The following is a 21494-nucleotide window of genomic DNA, read 5'->3' as shown; positions in this document are numbered from 1 at the left end:
TGAGGGTGCACAGGGAAGGTAAGTAGGATGTGGTTTTTTGTTTTTTTATAGGAGCCATGCATACAAGGACAGGGATGGGGAGCCTTGCATGCAAGGATAGAGGTAAGGAGCCATGCATACAAGGACGGGGGATAAGGAGCCATGCATACAGGGACGAGGAGCCATGCATGCAAGGGCAGGGATGGGAAGCCATTCATACAAGGACAGGGATGGGAAACCATGCATACAAGGACAGGGATGGGGAGCCATGCATATAATGATAGGGGTGAGGAGACAATGTATATCCAGCTTATACTCGAGTCAATATGTTTTCCCAGTTTTTCGTGGCAAAATTAGGTGCCTCGGTTTATACTAGAGTCGACTTATACACAAGTATATATGTAACTTCTTAAAACATATTTTTGCAGCAGTTCAGTGTATAGGAAAGAGTAATCTTTTGTGCTTTTCTATACAGTTAACAAAATACAAACTGACCACATGGAAGACAAAAGAGCATTTTTTTGCCTCAGTCTTGCAATTGGAGACCAATAGGAATGTTAAGGTATACATAGAGAAAAGCACCCCCTGTACATTCTACGATAATTGTACCAATGCAGTGCGCACATTAACTAAGATTGGTAGCCAGACAAAAGTAGGTAACCACACACTTAGGAGTGTGTGCCATTAAGTTTTTAGAGTTCCCTACTGCAAATAGTGATATTAATATTTTTTTCTTTGTATGTGAGTGGCTGTAAGATCATATACCATCTTCTTTTATGATAGCTATTGTATTCTATACTTACATTCATGTTTTATGTACTATTGATTACTATTGATAGCTAAAATTAGAAAAAAACGGCATCATTAGGAATGCTAGCCATTTATGACCAATACGGACACAGATTCCTACAGAAGATACATGAAAAACCTGTTTTTTGTTTCCTTTACTCCAATCGGTTAGCTATTTTTTTTGCTATAAAGACAACTTTTCAGGTGTTTTTACTATAACAATTCTAGAGTATTTTCTGTTACTCTGCATTGTGGCGTTCCTCCTAGAATAGTAGTGAATCGTAGCTGGATGTTATCAGTCATGAGTGTGTCCCTTCTATGTCCTCTTCCTCTTTGAAGAGGCTATTTGAATGTGTCAGTTGCCAGAGGAGCATTGCATAGACTAAAAGTCTCTTTACACTGGCTTGGCACTCTCCACAAGGAGAAACATTCCACCTCAAGCCCTCTGTTAGAGGCCTCTCACCTAGCCAAATCAGGCATCCTACTTTCCTCAGTTGTTTAATTTTGTAGAATAAAAGCAGATCACAGATATGGCACAAAGCTAAAGTAATTTCAAACGGCAACTTTCTGGCTTTAAGAAACAGTAAAAGAAATCAAGAACAAATAAAGTGGTAGTCAGTAATGGTTACTTTTTTTAACCAAGCATCCTCAAAGGCTGGTGAGTCCATATTTTTTGCCAGGGGTTGTAGTTGGCAGGTGAGTTCAATTTGTCTTCCTCTCTGAAGAGAATATTTACATATCCCTTCTAAATCTGACAGCCTCCATTCTCTAATTTGACAATATTAACACCCAGTTGTGAATTTATTGATAAATATTCAGGAGGAATAACAGAACAGAAGAATAGTACAAAGACTTACAGTTGCATGTAAATGTTTGGGCACCATGCATAGTTAGTACATAGACGCACTCCCTTCTGCGAGTATCACAGCTTGTAAATGCTTTTTGTAGCCAGCCAAGACTCTTTCAATTCTTGTTTGAGGGATTTTTTTATCCATACTTCCTTGGAAAAATTCTTACAGTTCTGATTCCTGGATCATCTTGTATGCACTACTATTTTGAGGTCTAGCCACAGATTTTCAATGATGTTCAGATCTGGGGACTGTGAGGGACATTGTTAAACCTTGAGCTTGCACCTTGAAAGGTAGTCTGTTGTGGATTTTGACATGTGTTTAGAATCATATGTAGAAGCTATCCTCTTTTCAACTTCATGTTTTTTTACAGATGGTGGTATGTTTGCATCAAGAATTTGTTGAAACTTCATTGAATTCCTTCTTCCCTCTACCCATGAAATGTTCTTTGTGCAGTTGACTGTAACACAACCCCAAAGCATAATTAATCTTTTGCTTAACGGTTGGCAAGATGTTCTTTTTCTAAAATTCCGTTTTATGCACACATTCCTTTGATCATTGTGGCCAAAGAGTTCTGTTTTAATCTCATCAGTCCACATAACTTGCTTCCAGAATGCATTAGGCTTGTTTAGATGTTCTTTTGCATACTTCTTAATTTTATGGTGAAGACGTAGGAGAGGTTTTCTTCTAATGACTCTTCCATGAAGGTCATATTTATGCATATGTCTCTCAACAGTAGAACAATGTACCACAACTCCAGAGTCTGCTATATCTTTCTGAAGGACCTTTGCAGTCAAGCAGGGGTACTGCTTTGCCTCTCTATCAATCCTATGAGCAGCTCTCACAGAAATTTAGCTTGGTCTTCCAAACCTTATCTTGACCTCTGCTGTTCCTGTTAACTGTCATTTCTTATTAACATTTTAAATGGATGAAAGTACAACTTGTAAAAAACTCTTTGCTATGTTTTTATAGCCTTCTCCTACTTTGTGGGCCTTCACCTTTTCATTTTCATAGTGCTGCTAGGCGAGTGCTTAAAAGAAGGCATGGCTGCAGTTTTTTGTCACAAAGTCAGAGTAGGCTGGGTTTTTCTAAAGCAGGGAAATTTGCATCACCTGGCCTTTCCTAACGATGATAGAAAACTAGCCATAACCCTAACAGGCTAATTAAGGTCTGAAACCTTGGTCAAAGTTATCTGGTCACACAAATCTCCAAATGTGCCCAAATGTTTGCATCAGCCCATTTTCCTTTTTGTAATTTTTAAAATGTAAAAAATTCCAAAATATTTTTGTTTGCCTAAAATACAAAGGAAATGTATAATCTTTAACTTTAGGCCTTTTAGAGATCATTTCACCTTCAACTTGTTAACTGTTCACAATAACACTAATTTTGACCAGGGGGGCCCAAACTTTTTCATGCCCCTTGTAATGCTGCGGTAGCACCATATGCAATGAAGAGGCAGTGACCCAAAAAGTTCAAACACAAAAGTCTCTTTAATGTGTTACTTCACACATAAAGGTGCATAGCATTTTATAGTACACGTCATCAAAGTTCAATACACACAGATGCATCTCATCTCAGTGCCCGTTTCATAGCAGTACACATCATATAGCTTTTAGATTGTAGTCCCTAAACACGCCGGTCCTCTCCTTGTCCAGTATCCGTGGGGCGACCACATGCCATATTACAGTCTCCAAACACAGCTTCACATGTTGCATACACTACACACGCCAGTCCTCCTGACTAGTTCCCGTGGGTGTCCTGCACTTACTCACATAGCTGTACACAGGCCAGGATATCCTCCGGATAGCAGCCGGGCACCAAATCCACCTTTTTGCAATTGTTACACATGCCAGTCCTCTTTCGGACACAGGACATCCACCTCTGTTACACCTCCGGGCACAGGACTATCCACATCTGACTCTTTCGGGCACAGGACATCCACCTTCAGTTCACCTCCGGGCACAAGACTGTCCACATCCGAGACCAGTTACCATGGACGACTAGCATCGCTGTGTACGCTGCGGGTGCCAGGCTATTCAGCTGCCATAGCTGCTGGCTTCGCTGGCCTGTGGTGCTTCACACACACAGCCAGCGCTCTGCAGGCCTCAGCTCTGCACTACAGCACACACCAGACTGACACTGACATTACACCTGATACACCCATACCCCTTACTGCAGGGTTTTTAACAAACAAACCTGTGGCTTTCAGCCACATGGAAAACCCAGGCCGGAAATCCGTGACTGCCATGCACACCTATGGACTTCATCCGTCTCCGTGCACAACCTGGGGAGAACACACAGTGACCCCTACCTGTGACACGAGTCACTGCCTCACACCTTGTAGAAAACTATGTTCCAGAATTTTGTTCATGGAAAATACAATGTTTGCTAATCAGAGAAGTAAGTGGAGCTAATAGATACCCTTAAAAACACTGGATGAAAATAGGGGTATTAATGTTAGAAGTTTCCCTTAATCAGTATTTCTTACGTTTTCACAGGGATCATTCAACACATCAGACAAAAACATAATACTGTACGAATATCATAGTTTCCTGCTGTAAACAACCCCATGATTTATCACTAGTGTTAAAAATGTTGCTGAGAAGATAAAAATGTGCTGTCCAAAAAGGAACCTCTTGATTTATTCTACTTTTAGGTTTTATTTGCTCTACTATTTAGATTTTTTTCTTCCCCTTTAGAATGCGAACAATTTGCCTTTTTTGCATTTTCATTTTTTTCTTGCCTTCCTTCAAAGTGCCATAAGTTCTTTATTTCTCAATTAATATACTGTATCTGTATGATAACTTGTTTTCTTGAGACAAGGTTTAAATTTGATTGACACAATTCTCTTTACCATACAATGAACTGAAAAGTGGAGACCAAAACCTAATTGAGGTGAAATATTGAAAACAAAAAAATCTGCCATTGTTTTTTGTGTTTCATTTTTCCAGCATTCATTGTGCAATATAATTTGCTTTTATCAACATTCCTTAAATCAACTTATATTTAGTATAGGATGCACTCAGTTAGAATTATATTTATTGTGCAAACACTAAGCCCCAATTCCAATAAAACCAACTTTTTATTACATTTCTTAACATGAAGAAATATCATACAAACAAAGACTATGTACAAAAGAAATAATACCCCAGGGACATGAACTAGGTGGCCAGTAGACTTTATAACACACTATGAATTGAAAACATATCCACCAATTTTTTAAGGGAATATCCAGTGTCACTATTAGAATATAGCAATCTGACCACGAAAGTACCTGAATAATGCATTTGCTTAAACATTAAATTTACAAGTAGCAATATCAGTATTTAATCTAAAGTTCATACCGTGCCTTTAAATCTCAACAATAGATTCAGAAGTGAATAGTATTTTCCAAAGTTATATTCAACACGTATAATGAAAGCATAAGAAATTTCAGCTCCCACCCTGAAAACCTCATAATAGCATAGTCTATCTAGCATAAATGGAGGGATTTAGCTTACCCTGTGCATGTCTAGAAGCCCCAACGCACGTTTCACCCTGCTTCCTCAAGGGGCGTATATGTGGGGTGGGGAGACTCTTGGGTTAAAGTACCTTATGGCAGCCCAGCCGATGGGGAGGAAAGAGTGATGAGGAGTCAGCTGTAATTTATTTGTGGCGCATGTCATGCCAGCTTCCGGGCAGATGAATAATCTGCTTCCTGTATCCGAGCTGCAGGGGGCAAGCCAGGCACAAACAACATGGCAACAATTGTCAGTGTGTCTGTACGTGCACAGCTGCCCCAACATGCCATACTGCAGGAAGAGGAGAGTGGAAGTAGTGACTGCGCATATGCTCTCAGATCCAGTGAAAAAAGGAGGGAAAGAGAGGGAGGGTTTGAGGTCATTGTCCGTGTAATCATGTGATCAGAAAAGGGGAATGTGTCTGTCAAGGAACTCACTGTAAGATTGTTATAAGTGTGATCATGTAATAACCACGGGGGTGTATGTTTGTCAGAACACACGGTGAAATCAACAATGTAATATTCCAATCAAAATAATGACATATAATCATTCTGGACACAGTGAATGCTACAGTTAACCTCTTTATTGTTGAAACAAGTGTAGAAACATAAAACTGGTTATAATTTAAGACATAAATCATAGCAATATTCTAATTTATCTCGGGAAAATTGTGAAAGGGGTAAAGCTTAATCCATGCTTTCTGGGGGGAAAATGTCCCGGTATAGAAAGGGGCTGATTATATTCACTAATATTTATCATGACCTCTCACTAGTAATAACCCCTTCATGACCCTGGGTATTTTCATTTTTTCGTTTCGTTTTCGTTTTTTGCTCCTCTCCTTCCTGGAGCCACAACTTTTTAAATTTTTCTGTCAATATGACCATGTGAGGACTTATTTTTTGCAGGACAAGTTGTACTTTTGAACGACATCATTGGTTTTAGCATGTCACGTACTAGAAAAGGGGGGAACAAATTCCAAGTGCGGTGAAATTGCAAAAAAAGTACAATCCCACACTGGTTTTTTGTTTGGCTTTTTTGCTAGGTTCACTAAATGCTAAAACTGACCTGTCATTTTGATTCTCCAGGTCATTACGCGTTCATAGACACGAAACATGTCTAGGTTCTTTTTTATCTACTGTAAGTGGCAATAAAAATTCCAAACTTTGCTAAAAAAAAGAGCAATTTTCCGATACCCGTAGCGTCTCCATTTTTTGTGATCTCGGGTCGAGTGAGGGCTTATTTTTTGCATTTCGAGCTGACGTTTTTAATGATACCATTTTGGTGCAATTATGTTCTTTTGATCGTCCGTTATTGCATTTAATGCAATGTCGCAGCGATCAAAAAACCGTAATTCTGGCGTTTCAAATTTTTTTCTCGCTACGCCGTTTAGCGATCAGGTTAATCCCTTTTTTTAATTGATAGATCGGGCGATTGGAATACATATGATGGTTTGTTCTCTTTTTATTGCAAATTTTGTGGCAATTGTGACCCCCCAAATTTTTTTTTTATCATTTCAATTTCTTTGTCTCTTATGATGTTTACTGTATAAGTTATAATTTCCTAGATCGGACTTTTACAGCCATGTCACCACTGATTATACTTATTTTTTAGTGTTTTATTATTTTAACTCAGAAAAATGGGCTGATTAAAAATTTTAAATAAAAAAAACCTAAAAATTTCAAAAGCTTGTTTTTTAATGTTCCCTTCTTTTCCTGTCCAGTGATCTCGAGCATGTGTTATCGCTTGCACTTTTTTACAGCAATATTACAGTATTGCAGTATTTAGTAGTACTCACAGTCTCCTATGGCTGGACGTCACAAGTGTTCCAACATGAGTTTATTCAGCAGGCATCTGTGATCACATAGTGATGAGGATGGTGGGGGAGCAAACAATGTGCCCTGAGTATATATGTCAGAGCAGGTTCACAGTGCTTAAATGCTGCTGTCAGTGATTGATTTATGGGGTTGGAGGTAGTTCTGAATGCTGATGTTAGAGGCAGATGTTGGCTATGTAATAGAGCCGGCATCTGCACTGTATATAGCGGGCTTAGCTCCACACACAACAATCCACTCATTGATGGATATATCACTCACACACCATAAGCTAAAGGGTTAAATCCTAATCCCATTGTCAGAATGTTATTCTTATAGTATGTGATAACTAGTAGTGGTTGGAGCAACCAGGAGTTATTAGGAAACAAATTACCGTATATACTCGAGTATAAGCCGACCCGAGTATAAGCCGACCCCCCCTAATTTTGCCACAAAAAACTGGGAAAACTTATTGACTCGAGTATAAGCCTAGGGGGGAAAATGCAGCAGCTACCGGTAAATGTCAAAAGTAATAATAGATACCAATAAAAGTAAAATTAATTGAGACATCAGTAGGTTAAGTGTCTTTGAATATCCATATTGAATCAGGAGCCCCATATAATGCTCCATACTGTTCATTATGGCCCCATAAGGTGTTCCATATTAAAATATGCCCCATATAATCCTGCATAAAGGTTAATAAATGCCCCATAAGATGCTCCATAGACACATTTGCCCAATATAATGCTGCACAAATGCTGATTATGGCCCCATAAGATGCTCTATAAAGATATTTGACCCTTATAGTGCTGCACAAACATTATGGCCCTATAAGATGCTCCATACAGACACTTGCCCCATATGCCGTAGTGCACTACAAACGTTAATTATGGCCCCATACAGACACTTGCCCCATATAGTGCTGCACAAACATTATGCCCCTATATAGTGCTGCAGAAACGTTATGGCCCCATATAGTGCTGCAGAAACGTTATGGCCCCATATAGTGCTGCAGAAATGTTATAGCCCCATATAGTGCTGCAGGAATGTTATGGCCCCATATAGTGCTGCAGGAATGTTATGGCCCCATGTAGTGCTGCAGGAACGTTATGGCCCCCATATAGTGCTGCAGGAATGTTATGGCCCCATATAGTGCTGCAGGAATGTTATGGCCCCATATAGTGCTGCAGGAATGTTATGGCCCCATATAGTGCTGCAGGAATGTTATGGCCCCATATAGTGCTGCAGGAATGTTATGGCCCCATATAGTGCTGCAGGAATGTTATGGCCCCATATAGTGCTGCCGGAACGTTATGGCCCCATATAGTGCTGCAGGAATGTTATGGCTCCATATAGTGCTGCAGGAATGTTATGGCCCCATATAGTGCCGCAGGAATGTTATGGCCCCATATAGTGCTGCAGGAACGTTATGGCCCCATAGATGCTCCATACAGACACTTGCCCCATTTGCTGCAATAAAAAAAATAAATCACATACTCACCTCTCCGTCGTCAGGCCCCGGGCACTTTCAATAGTCACCTCTCCTCGTTCCGGGCGCCGATCTGTCTCCAGCACTGATGTTCAGCAGAGGGCGCGCACTGACCACGTCACCGCGCCCTCTGACCTCAGCGTCACTGCTGGAGACAGATCGGCGCCCGGAACGAGGAGCAGGTGACTATCGCGCAGCGCTGCGCTCCCCTCCCCGTATACTCACCTGGTCCTGCCGCTGTGTAGACCCTGCTTCCCCGACGCCGCAGCGCTTCATCCTGTACTCAGCGGTCACATGGTTCCGCTGATTACAGTAATGAATAGGCGGCTCCACCCCTATGGGAGGTGGAGCCGAATATTCATTTACTGTAATGAGCGGGACCATGTGACCGCTGAGTGCAGGAAGAAGCTGCTGGCGCCGGGGAAGCAGGGACCGCGCCTGGACTAGGTGAGTATTTTTAGACAGACCCCGCTCCCCCTCCCCTGCCGACCCCTGGTATGACTCGAGTATAAGCCGAGAGGGGCAATTTCAGCCCCAAAAAGTGGGCTGAAAATCTCGGCTTATACTCGAGTATATACGGTAGCTTAGCTCTGTTGATCTTATACAGTAACTGTTTTGTCTTCCGAATTCCTGTTGAGATCTATTAAAGAGTCCATGATAAAAACTAGAAATGACTGTCTTATAAGATGACTAATGTTTAGTATGTTTGCTTAATTAACTTTTGGCTAAAGATTGAAACACATTAAGTAGTTAGTAGTTAGTGCATGTTGAAAATAAACACATCTGGTCCCGCATCGAATAAGGGTTCTCTCTGTGTGGTGACAGATGTGGCGATCATTTACCCTGCTCTCGGAGTTTAAATAATTAACAGCACACTAGAGGAGATGCCTTACTGACTGCCTCTCAGCCAGCTAAACGTTCTCAAAAGCCTGCCATCATTGGTTAATTGCAAATTTTGAGCCTTTTTTAACTTATATGACATGCACATATATTGAATAATAGCTTCAAGTTTTATGAATTGTAGTTATCAGGGGTGAATATTATACTACCAGACCACCACGTTTAGTAATAAGGCACTATCAGTATCATGATAGCATTCTGGAATTCCAGTATTCTGGTATAATTCCAGTATTCTGGTATAATTAGAAGTAATAGTTCATAGTTAGTCAGTTGCTGTAAAACCACTCTGATATAAAATACAGTAGGTAATAAAAAAATCAATATGCTCGTATATGGTAAAATGTGCTACTTTAGAGACTTTAAATCTTAATGTGTTGCTCTGATCTTAGTTAACCATTAAATATGTCACATTTGGACTCCTTAATGGTCGCATCTTGTCTACTTTAGGAACTCCCAGTAGTTTTTAGTGTCAAAGGATGCTGCGGCTGGCCACATATGTGGTATTTAAAGCCGACCATTCAAATGAATGATCGGTCAGCTTCAGAAGTAAGATTGTAGTGTCAAAGGAAGCTGTGACTGACCACATATGCAATATTCCAGGCCAAATATTCAGTTGAATGTCTAACCATATAATTCATATATAGGTGATTTCTCCTAAATATAGTGATTTTGTTAGACACTTTTACTGATTAAGGAGATTAACCCCTACCAGTATGTCCAATTGCACTAATGTGGCATAGAGAAAGATTTTGTCAAGAGGAAAGCCCTCTATAATAATGTGCTCATTTTATAGGGAACCTGTCCCCAGTTTTGGCCAATATAAGACTTGGCCATCACCTTTTAGGACTGATATCCAACATTCTAAAATCTTTTTTGTTTATTAATAGTGTTAATAAAAGGAAAGGAAATGCAAAAAATACAACTTATGGCTCATAAACCTTACAAGCTTGTTAGCTCATTATTTTTGACTCATAAGCCATAGTTTAAGTCTGCTTCAGTAGCAACATTAAGACCTCCACAATGTGATATTCATAGCTATTTCTAAGGACAGAGCCACTACTTTTTGAAAGAATTTAAAGCAGGTGGAATAAGTATTTAACATATTACCAATTTTCTAAGTACCGTATATACTCGAGTATAAGCGAAGGCACCCACTGTTGCCACGGAAAACTGGGTAAGCTTATTGACTTGAGTATAAGCCGGGTATGCATTGTCTTCTCATCCTTGTCCTGCTATGTGTGGCTCCCCTGTCCTGTCCTGGTATGTGGCTCCCCCTGTCCTGTCCTGGTATGTGTGGCTCCCCCGTTGCTGTCATGGTTTGTGGCTCCCCACATCCTGTCCTGGTATGTGGCTCCCCTCGTCCTGTCCTGGTATGTGGCTCCCCCTGTCCTGTCCTGGTATGTGTGGCTCCCCCTAGCTCAGCTGCCCCGGTCTGCATGGCTTGGCTCCCCCGGTTCCGCATAGCTTGGCTCCCCTGGTCCCCCATGGCTCGGCTCCCCCCGTGGTTGCATGCATGGCTCACATCCCCCCTCCCAACCTCCGTCCTACTCACCCTCGTTGCAACTGCATCTCAGTTGTCTCAGCACCGGCAGCTCTCTTCTCCTGTGCTGAGCGGTCATGTGGTACCGCTCATTAAGGCAATGAATATGCGCTCCACACCTATGGGAGTGGAGACGCATACATATTCATTACCTTAATGAGTGGTACCACGTGACCGCTCAGCACAGGAGAGGAGAGCTGCTAGTGCCGGGACAACGGAGATGCAGCGACGGATGGTGAGTATGATGTCTTCTGTTAGCTCGTGGCTGCAGATGTCACTGTGCCACAGCCACCGGCTCCTGCCGCTGCTCCCCTGCCCCCCCTACCCTGTCAGCGTTCTGGACAACTGACTCGTGTATAAGCCGAGGGGGAGGGAGTTTTTTCACCTCTCTGGGCCCATTATAAGATGTTGTCCAATATTGGACAACCTCTCTAAGGTTTCATGTTACCTTACAGTCATAATATGTGCTGGTATTCAGACATTTTTTAGCATACAAAGCTAGGAAAAACATCCCAGTTTTCTGAGTACAGTGTTTATATAGCAGTTTTTCAAGGTCAATCTCCACATTTGGCATGGGAATTTGGAAGTTTGTCCTGAATTATTGACAGTATGCCATCTGTATAATAATTTTATAATTTCTCTTCTTAAAATGACTTGATCTTAGTTACTGAAAAACTCAAACTACCTCACAGATACTTTCAAACTACGATGTACAATAACATTTTATATACAGTAGTCATTAATGCAGCCTTATTTTATTCATTAGATCCCTACAGGAGTCTAAACTTCTTTACAAACAGTCTAGTACTCACTAATCAAGTTTATCATTTTTTTGTTTTAAGGTAAAAAAAAGAAGCCATAGTAATTTATCTGTTTTAACACTGGTGCTTGATTCAAAATATCTTTAGTCATTATAATTTTAATAACTTTTTGAACAGTTGCCAGTTTAATTTTCAGTGTGCGAAAATTAGTGGTAAATTATTTATTACTTTCAGCAAATGTCTTTCACAATTTTATTTAATATTTTTTCATCTTTTTTTAATGGATCATAAAAGGACAATCTTTTATTATACACTCATAAAGTAACTAGCAAATGAATACTTTGCAAATAGGTTACTGTGGATTGAAATGTCAGCAATAATTCACTTGATGGGAAATTCACATTCAGGCATGTGGCAAAAGGCCATATCCACTTTACCGTAGTGCTTCCATCTACTGGGTGGAAGGGGGCAAACAGCAGTAGAATTAGCGATAGATCTTAGATGTTTAAAGCACTACTTGGCCTGTTCGGCAGCAAAACTTTTTATCTTCCCATTTAACTATCATTCTACATGATGAGCTAAATTACTTAAAATGCCTACTGCTTCCTGCCCACTAAAATACTTGCAAGAAGCTAAGGAGGACAGTTGTGAGGTGTGTTTGGTAGTACTACTGCCCGGACAGCTGGTATCAGTGATAGTATTTAGTGATGAGTGAGTGTGCTTGTCACTCGAGATTTCCGCGCATGCTCAAGTGTTCTCCTAGTATCTTGGGCATGCTCATAGATTATGTTTGAGTCCCTGCAGCTGCATGATTTGCAGCTGCTAGACAGCCTGAATACATGTGGGGATTCCCTAACAAATAGGCAATCCCTGCATGTGTTCAGGTTGTCTAACAGCAGCAAATCATGCAGCTGCGGGGACACAAACATAATCTACGAGCATGCCTAAGATACTCGGAGAACACCCGAGCATGCTCGGAAAACTCGAGTAACGAGCACACTCACTCATCACTAATAGTGTTGCTTCTGCTACTGCTAGTGGCTCCAACATTCTTAGCCATGTTTTTTTTATTCTTTTCCATTACTGTCCATTCCTATTGTTACTGTTTCTTTACCATACATTTTGACAGCACTATAATTAACTTTTACAATATTTTCAACCCCAATTGATCTAACATTATTAAACAGCAAGTAACTTAGGTAGGTACATGTACAGTGACCAAAATCTGTCAGCAGGCTGCAGAATAAATGTGGCATTTACCTATGTCAAACAGGACTAATAAATCAAGTCTATAAAAGCAGAACTAGTCAGGTAGGTAGGTACTCTTCCAAATTGCCAGTACCTACAATAAGGCGATGTATTGGTGTGGAGTGTATGGGTGTAAAATTTGACTGATAAAACAAATGTGCAAAAAAAATTGTGACACCTGCTATTTTTTAAGTAGACAGTCACATTTATAGAGTTATAGAAGTTTTAAACTTAGTTACATTAAGGAATAGTGGCAGAGATAAATAAAAAGTTGCGTATATTTTTTTAATCTCTTCTTTCTATTGCAGAGATATTAGCTTGTAAAGTTTAGGTTATGATTTATAAGATAGTTCAACTTGAAATTACCAGAGATTTGTCTGTGGGGTTTGTACTTCTTCCCCTGCATGAAGTTGACCAATCATAAGCAGGCAGCATCATGGGGGGAAAAGACCATGGCCTCCTCTCCTCACTGATATCTGCAGCTACTGTGTACATGGACAGCAGAGCTGAGTTATGTATACTGTACAAGCATTTTTGGCGAGTTGTATGAATTGAATCACAAATTATTCAAATTTACCAATACATGCAAATTTCATAAAATTCTACATGAATTCAATTTGTATCAAATTGATTCACTCATCTCTAAAAATACTCATACTTGGTGATCTTCCTAAATTTTTAGAAATCAAAGGGAATCTGTCAGTAGGCTCAACCCTTCTAAGCCGTCAATATGTGCAAGTAGCTCATAGGAAGCCGAATGAAATGATACCCAGATATTCGCAATCAATTTTCTTATTCAAGAGAAATCTACATTTTTCTTATATGTAAATGATCTCTTGTAGGCTATGGGGAGTATGTTGTCTGGAAGATAACTCCTTCTCCAGAGCTTATTTTAACCCATTTACCACCCAAAACATTTGGTACCCTCATTAACAGGCCAAATTTTACAATTCTAACCAGTGTCACTTTATGAGATAATAACTTAAAGAATGTTGCAACGGATCCCATAGATTCCGAGAGTGGTTTTACCTGACATATTGTACTTCATGATAGTGGTAAAATTTCTTTGATGTGAATTGCATTTATTTGTGGAAAAAAAAAACAACTAAATTTGGCAAAAATGTAGCACTTTTCAAACTTTTAATGTTTAGGCCCTTAGAGGTATGTCACCCAAAATAGTTAGTAAATAACATTTCCCACATGTCTACTTTACATCAGGATGATTTTTGAAACATAATTTTTTTTTGTTAGGAAGTTATAAGTTGACCAGCGATTTCTGATTTTTTCAACAAAATTTGCAATACCATTTTTTTAGGGACCACATCACATTTGAAGTGTCTTTAAGGGGTCTACATGACAGAAAATACCCAAGAGTGACATCATTTTAAAAACTGCACCCATATAGGTGCTCAAAACCATTTCCAAGAAGTTGATTAACTCTTCAGGTGCTTCACGGGAATTTTTGGAATGTGGAAAAAAAAATTAACATGAATTTTTTTCACAAAAATCTCACTTTAGTCCCAATTTTTTTATTTTCACCAGGGTAACAGGAAAAAATAGACACCAAAATTTGTTGTGCAATTTCTCCTGAGCATACCGATACGCCATACCCACCCACTGGGTGCATGGCAGGACTCAGAAGGGAAGGAGTGCCATTTGACTATTTGAATGTAAAATTTGCTGGCATAATGAATGGACTCCATGTTTTGTTTGGAGAGCCTCTGATGTGCCTAAAAAGTAGAAACCTCCACAAATGACCCCATTTTGGAAATTAGACCCCTCAAGGCATTTATCTAGGTGTGTGATGAGCACCTTGAACCCCCAGCTGCTTCACAGAATTTTGCAACGTTGATCTGTGAAAATGAAAAAAATAAAATTTTCCCACAAAACTGTTTTTAGCTCCAATTTTTCACAAGGATAGCTGGAGACAATGGACTCCAAAATTAATTGCGCAATTTCTCCTGAGTACATTAATATCCCATATATGGTCAAAAACCACTTTTGTAGCACAGTGAAAAGCTGAGAAGGGAATAAGCCCCATATTGGAGTTCAGATTTTGCTGGAATGGTTTGAGGATGCCGTCACATTGGCAAAGCCCCTGAGGTGCCAGAACATCCAAACCTCACTATACATAACCTCATTTGCAAACTACACTCCCCAATGAATTAATTTAGGAGTACAGTAATCATATTGATACTACATGTGCCTCATAGATTTTTAGAATATTTGGATGTGAAGAAATAATAATTAAATTTTTACCACTAAATTGTTGCTTTAGCACCTAGTCTTTTACTTTTATAAGGGCTAATAGAAAAAATGGACCTTAGTTTGTTGTAAAAATTTCTCTTGAGTGTGCCAATACCTTACATGTGAACAGGAAATACTTTTCAGGCACAGTGCAAAGCTCAGAAGGGAAGGAGCTCTATATTATAGTGTAGAGATTGCTGTTATGGTTTGCGGGTGCCATGACCCACTGGGAGAGCCCCTGAGGTGTCAGAACAGTAGAACTCCTTATAAGTGACCCCATTTTACAAAATAAACCTCTTGATAAATCAATCTAGGGTTGCAATAATCATATTGACACTACAAGTTTGTCACAATTTTATACCATTGGGCTTTGAAGAAAAATAAAACAGACTTTACATTTTTACAAGGAGAAATGGGTAAAAATTTCACAAAAATTTGTCTCAAAATTTCTGTTGAATGTAGAAATACCCCATATGTGGCTGTACAGTACTACTTAGCCATACGGAGAGACTCGGTAGGGGTGGAGCGCTATTTGCCTCCTGAAGCTCAGATTTTCCTAGAATAGTTTGCGGAATATACAGAGCCCCTATGTGCTAGAATAGCAGAATCTCCCTCAAGTGATTTTGGAAATTACACCCCTTTGAGAATTTATTTACAAGTGTAGTGAGGCATTTGACTCCATGTTTTCTAGAAACAATCAGCTACTGAGTAAGTTGCAAACTTCCAATTTTAGTGACCAGTAAGTTGTAGCAACCAGTATGTTGTACATTATAGTGACCAGTTCCAAATGACGTGATTCAGATGAAACCCCCTGAGGGAACCACTCACTGTAATGAGGCAGCAGAATTACTCTGGACTCCGTCTGGCCTCTGTTTAGCGGTTTCCTTCTTTTCAGAAGAGCACAAAACTGTGGCCCATCGCACTTGCATGCACTCCTAAAAACACTGACACTGCCGGATCACAGGCCAGACAGTGTCTACAATGCCTAATCTGCTTCATTATAGGGAATCTTCCACCGGAGGTTCCTTCTGAATGACATATTTCAAAGATTTACATGGAAACCCTGATGTAAGCGCTCAGCGCAGAGCACAGGATAAATGTGAGCCGAACCTTACAGAATTAAAAAATCAACAGTAGGTGAAGACTTGGTTTTATTTATTTTTTACACCTTTCCTCGTGCGGTATGAGTGATTACTTTCATGACTCAGTACGGGGCGGTTCTGCTCCGTCCTGGTTAGGTCAGGGTTAAGTTTGTCCGCCTCTCTTTGGTTCTGGGGAGGCTATTTAATGCTGATAATTTCTGGGTCCAGTGTCTTCAGTGTCTACTCGGCTAGAGTTTGCTGACCCAGGCTACTTGTCTGTAATTGCTGTTCCTCTTCATGTATGAGTTTTGCTGTGTATGACCCGGTTTGTCCCTTTATTATTGTCTCTGTCTTCCTGCTTGGTACTGCTTTGTCCCTCCTGGTATTCTGACCCCTTAGCTTGTCCCTCTTTACTCATCTGTCCTGCCCTTGGTTACCTTGTACTTGTCTGTCTTCTGACTCTTGGCTTTGCTTTGATTTTGTTATTCGGTTTGAACATTTTTCTCCACACCACGATCATCTCTCCGTCCATTCGCAGGGTAGCTCCTCCCCTTTGGGCACTTGACCAGCTTAGCTCTGCCCCTGTGATCACGTGACCAGCCTAACTCAGGTGCTGTGTGCTCTACACACCTCAGTCTTTTCACTTCATGTGTATCGGCTCACGTTCCCGGCTAGCGCCCCTGGCCTAATCCCCGATGACACTATCCCTGTGTCACTACAATTATATTACTTTATTCTTCGAGTCGGTGCAACCTCAGGGATACCAGATTTATATAGTTTTTTATATTTGACATGTGAGGGCTTTTTTTGCAGGATGAGTTGACATTTTTATTAATACCATTTTTGGTCACATAACATTTTTTGATCGCTTTCTAGTTTGATTTTTGGGAGAGAGAATGAACAAAAACCAGCAATTCAGGATTTTTTTATGCCATTCCTCGTGTGGTAAAATTGATAAGGCAGCTTTATTGTTCAGATCAGTACGATTACAGTGATACCACATTTATATAGTTTTTTTATGTTTTGGCGCTTTTACACAGTAAAAACTATTTTATAGAAAGAATAATTATTTTTCATCACTGTATTCTGAGAGATATACCGTATTTTTCGGACTATAAGACATACTTTTTTCCCAAAATTTTTTTGGGGAAATGGGAGTGCGTCTTATTGTCGGAATGTATTTACAGTTAGAGTGGTGGCAGCAGGAGTCGGGCAATTCTTCCGGTGGTCCGACGCTGCAAGGCGATGATCTTGCTCCCATCCCAGCCTGGTGTGGCTGGTGCGGCAAGTTTGGTGGAGCGCGGTGGTGCGGGGGGCTCTGGTGACATTTTATGAAAGCCTGAGGCCCCGCACTTCTATTACCTCAATGCTGTGGCCTCCATAAAAATAGCCGCCAGAGGTGGTGCATACGCAGATTGAGATCTCGGCTCCGAGATCTCGTCTCACCGTGGAACCTGCAGCACTGGAATGGGATATCCCAGAGATCTCCGCATCACAGTAATAGATGTGCGGGGGCTCCAGGCTTTCACAAAATGTCGCTGTAGCCCCCCACACCACCAAGCACCGCCAAAGCTGTGCACCAGTCTAGGTCATATTGCCGGACCACTAAACACCCCCTATGACTCTGCTCCACCAGTGCTGCCAATCCCCCTGGGTAAGCTAATTTCAGGACTGACCCCCATTTGGCTCATTCATTTTTTCCTCAATTTTTCTTCTAAAAATTTGGGGTGCATCTTATGGTCCGGCGCATCTTATAGTCCGAAAAATATGGTAACTTTTTAATTTTTCCACTGATGGAGTTGTATGGCAGCTTATTTTTTGTGGGACAAGATTACGTTTTCAGAGATACCATTTTTTATTTACATTCATCTTTTTGATTGCGTTTTCTTCCACGTTTTGTTTGCTGATGTGATGAAAAAGCATGGTTATTCCCCTGTTTTTCATTTATTTCTAAATAACTAGTATATAACTATATAACTAGTCGGACAGCTTTATGGGGTGGGTCGTCTTGGATGCAGAGATACCAAACATGTGTACTTTTTTTAATAGAAAAAAAAATTATGAGTACAATATTCATTATTCATATCATTATTTTCTGATTTTTTTAAAAAAATCATTTTTTGCAAATTTTTTTTTTTTTCTTTCTTTTTTACTTTGTCCATCTATGAGACTTTCACTTTCTGCAGCCTGATAGCAGTTATAATCCAATGAAATGCACTCAATTCATTGCAATGCATTATAGCTGTCAGTGCTGCACTTACACAAGCAACTGAGAGCTTGTTCTGCGCATGATCTGAGGCCTGGTGACCTGGATGTTGTCATGATGACATTGAGTCACCATGGCAATGATCGGGCCCCCGCGATGACATCAGGGTGTCTGATCAGAGGGCAGAGCTTCCTCCCTCTGCCTGTTTTCTAACAATTGCAATATTTTGTGGCTAATAGTGCTGGGAGCTCATGCACTGAGTGCCGGGTGTCAGCTGTCAGAATCAGCTGACACCAGCGGCGATTGAGCATGCACAGCTCAGTACATCTAAGGTTGGTAAGTAGCAGCCAACCAAGACGTACAGAATACATCCAAGGTTGGGAAGGGGTTAAATAAATTGTGGAGTTACCAGTATGAGACTAGTAACTAACACAGAACAAGAGAAATTTGTCTTCTTGCAAGTCAATTTTTTGCAGCTCTCTGAGCTCTGCTGTATTGCAACAATATTGCAGCCTTGTCTGTCTGTGAGATGGAAGCTGAGAGGAACCTGCAGGGGTGTCAGTAATAACCACACACAGCTCCGCAGTGAGATCAGAAGAGCACAGATTGGCTATTACGGTACATATCACACTGGTAACTCCCCCTTCATGTAAAATAATCTGTGGGGGCAGAGTTACCTCCAGGCAGCATCCAACCCATCGCCTGGAAGAGGTAATTTATATGAAGTGGTAAAAGAACATTTATCCACAATTAGGCTACTTTCACACTAGCGTCGTGCACTGCACGTCGCATTGCGACGTTGCAGCGCACCGACGCATACTGTGCAAGCGCCGCACAACGGGGGCAGCGGATGCTGTTTTTCAACGCATCTGCTGCCCCATTGTGAGGTACGGGGGGCGGCGTTCCGGCCGCGCATGTGTGGTCGGAAAAGATGGGAACGACGCACCAAAAAACATTACAAGCAACGTCTTTTGGTGGCGACGGTCTGACACTACACGACGCAACCATCGCACGATGGTTGTGACGTGTGGCAATGCGTCGCACTGCGTCGCTAATGCAAGTCAATGGAGAAAAAATGCATCCTGCAAGCACTTTTGCAGGATGCGTTTTTTTCTCCAAAACGACGCATAGCGAAGTGCAGTGCACGACGCTAGTGTGAAAGTAGCCTAAAGCATCTGATGTGAAGCACAAAGGTATCACTCTCCTCAGCAGTCTATAACTTGTATGCCAATATTAATAGTTTATATAGGTCAAATGTTGTGACAGATTCCCATTAACTTTGTCTTACTTGTAAATTAAAAAACTGAGTCTTAATGAAATATCTATAATAGTTATTAAAAAATTTTTTGGAACTGTCATTTTTCAGAACTATGGAGGTTTGGGTGAGCGTGAACAATGGAAAAACTGCACTGACTAATCCTCAGACGATCACAGCTTCAACTTGTGTAAGTAAAAAATATTAACAGATATTAACAAAATGATATAGAGCACTGTGCAAAAATTTTCGACCAGAGTGGAAAAAATGCTGGAAAGTAAAAATGCTTTAAAAAATAAAATAAATGTGTCAATAGTTTGTTTTTATCAATTAACAAAATGTGTGAATGAAGAAAATAGAAATCTTAATCAAATCAAGATTTGATGTGACCAAACTTTGCCTTCAAAGTAGCATCAAAGCGTCCATTCTTCTAGACCAGAAGTGGGCAATTCATTTTCCTGAGGGAACAAATGAGAGATTGTGACTGTTGAGGAGAGTCGAATCAATAGGCTTAAATTTATGTTCAATATTAACCCCTTCACGACATGCGCCACACTAGTACGGCGCATGTCATGTCTCCCACTTTGATGTGGGCTCCGGCAACATGCTGTTTTGAACAGCTGACATGTGCGTGCAATAGCGGCAGGTGGAATCGCGATCCACCCGCCGCTATTAACTAGTTAAATGCCGCTGACAGAGGCATTTAACTACCACTTCCGGCCATCGGGCCGGAAATGTGCGCATCGCCTACCCCCGTCATGTGATCGGGGGTCAGCGATGCGTCGACATAACAACCAGAGGTCTCTTTGAGACCTCTATGGTTGATGATGCCGGCTTGCTGTGAGCGCCACCCTGTGGTTGGCGCTCATAGCAAGCCTGTAATTCAGTTACATAGGAGCAATCTGATGATCGCTGCTACGTAGCAGAGCCGATCCAGTTATTCCAGTTTCTAGCCTCCCATGGAGGCTATTGAAGCATGGCAAAAGTAAAAAAAAATGTTTTAAAAAATATGAAAAAAATTAAAAAAAATAAACATTTAAATCACCCTTTTGCCCCATTCAAAATAAAACAATAAAAAAAATCAAACATACACATATTTGGTATCGCTGCGTTCAGAATTGCCCAATTTATCAATTAAAAAAAAAGGATTAACCTGATTGCTGAACGGCGTAGTGTTAAAAAAATTCAAAACGCCAGAATTACGTTTTTTTTGGTCGCCTAGACATTGCATTAAAATGCAATAAAGGGCGATCAAAAGAACGTATCTGCACAAAAGTGGTATCATTAAAAACGACAGCTTGGCACACAGAAAATAAACCCCCACCCGACCCGAGATCCCGAAAAATGTAAACGCTACGGGTATCGGAATTTTTTTTTTTTTTTGTCTAGCATAGTTTGGATTTTTTTTTCACCTCTTAGATAAAAAATAACCTACACATATTTGGTGTCTATGAACTCATAATGATGTGGAGAATCACAATAGCAGGTCAGTTTTAGCATTTAGTTAACCTAGAAACAAAGCCAAACAAAAAACAAGTGTGGGATTGCACTGTTTTTGCAATTTCAACACACTTGAAATTTTTTTCTTATTTTCTAGTACAAGTCATGATAAAACCGATGGTGGCATTCAAAAGTACAACTCGTCCCGCAAAAAATAAGCCCTCACATGGCCATATTGACAGAAAAATAAAAAAGTTATGGCTCTGGGAAGGAGGGGAGCAAAAAATGAAAACGCAAAAACGAAAAAGGGCTGTGTCTTGAAAGGGTTAATATTAACATATTAATTAAAACTGTAGTTATTTTTTATTAATATCTCAGCCCACATATTTTCCCACACTT

The 21494-nt window shown here is 40.4% G+C and overlaps 1 protein-coding gene across 1 annotated transcript in view; it reads left to right on the top strand.

Annotated features, from left to right (window-relative positions):
- ANTXR2 (ANTXR cell adhesion molecule 2) overlaps positions 1-21494 on the top strand; it is a 280690-nt gene that overhangs the window by 122814 nt on the left and 136382 nt on the right. The window contains exon 12 of the mRNA XM_077274548.1: positions 19767-19845. Within this exon, the coding sequence (XP_077130663.1) occupies positions 19767-19845 (79 nt within the window). The remainder of the gene's footprint in view (positions 1-19766; positions 19846-21494) is intronic.

Source organism: Ranitomeya variabilis, chromosome 1 (genome assembly GCF_051348905.1).
Source record: "Ranitomeya variabilis isolate aRanVar5 chromosome 1, aRanVar5.hap1, whole genome shotgun sequence".
In the NCBI taxonomy this organism is placed as follows: Eukaryota; Metazoa; Chordata; class Amphibia; order Anura; family Dendrobatidae; genus Ranitomeya; species Ranitomeya variabilis.
Note: the sequence above shows the minus strand (reverse complement) of the source record. Positions and strands in the feature narration are given on the sequence as shown.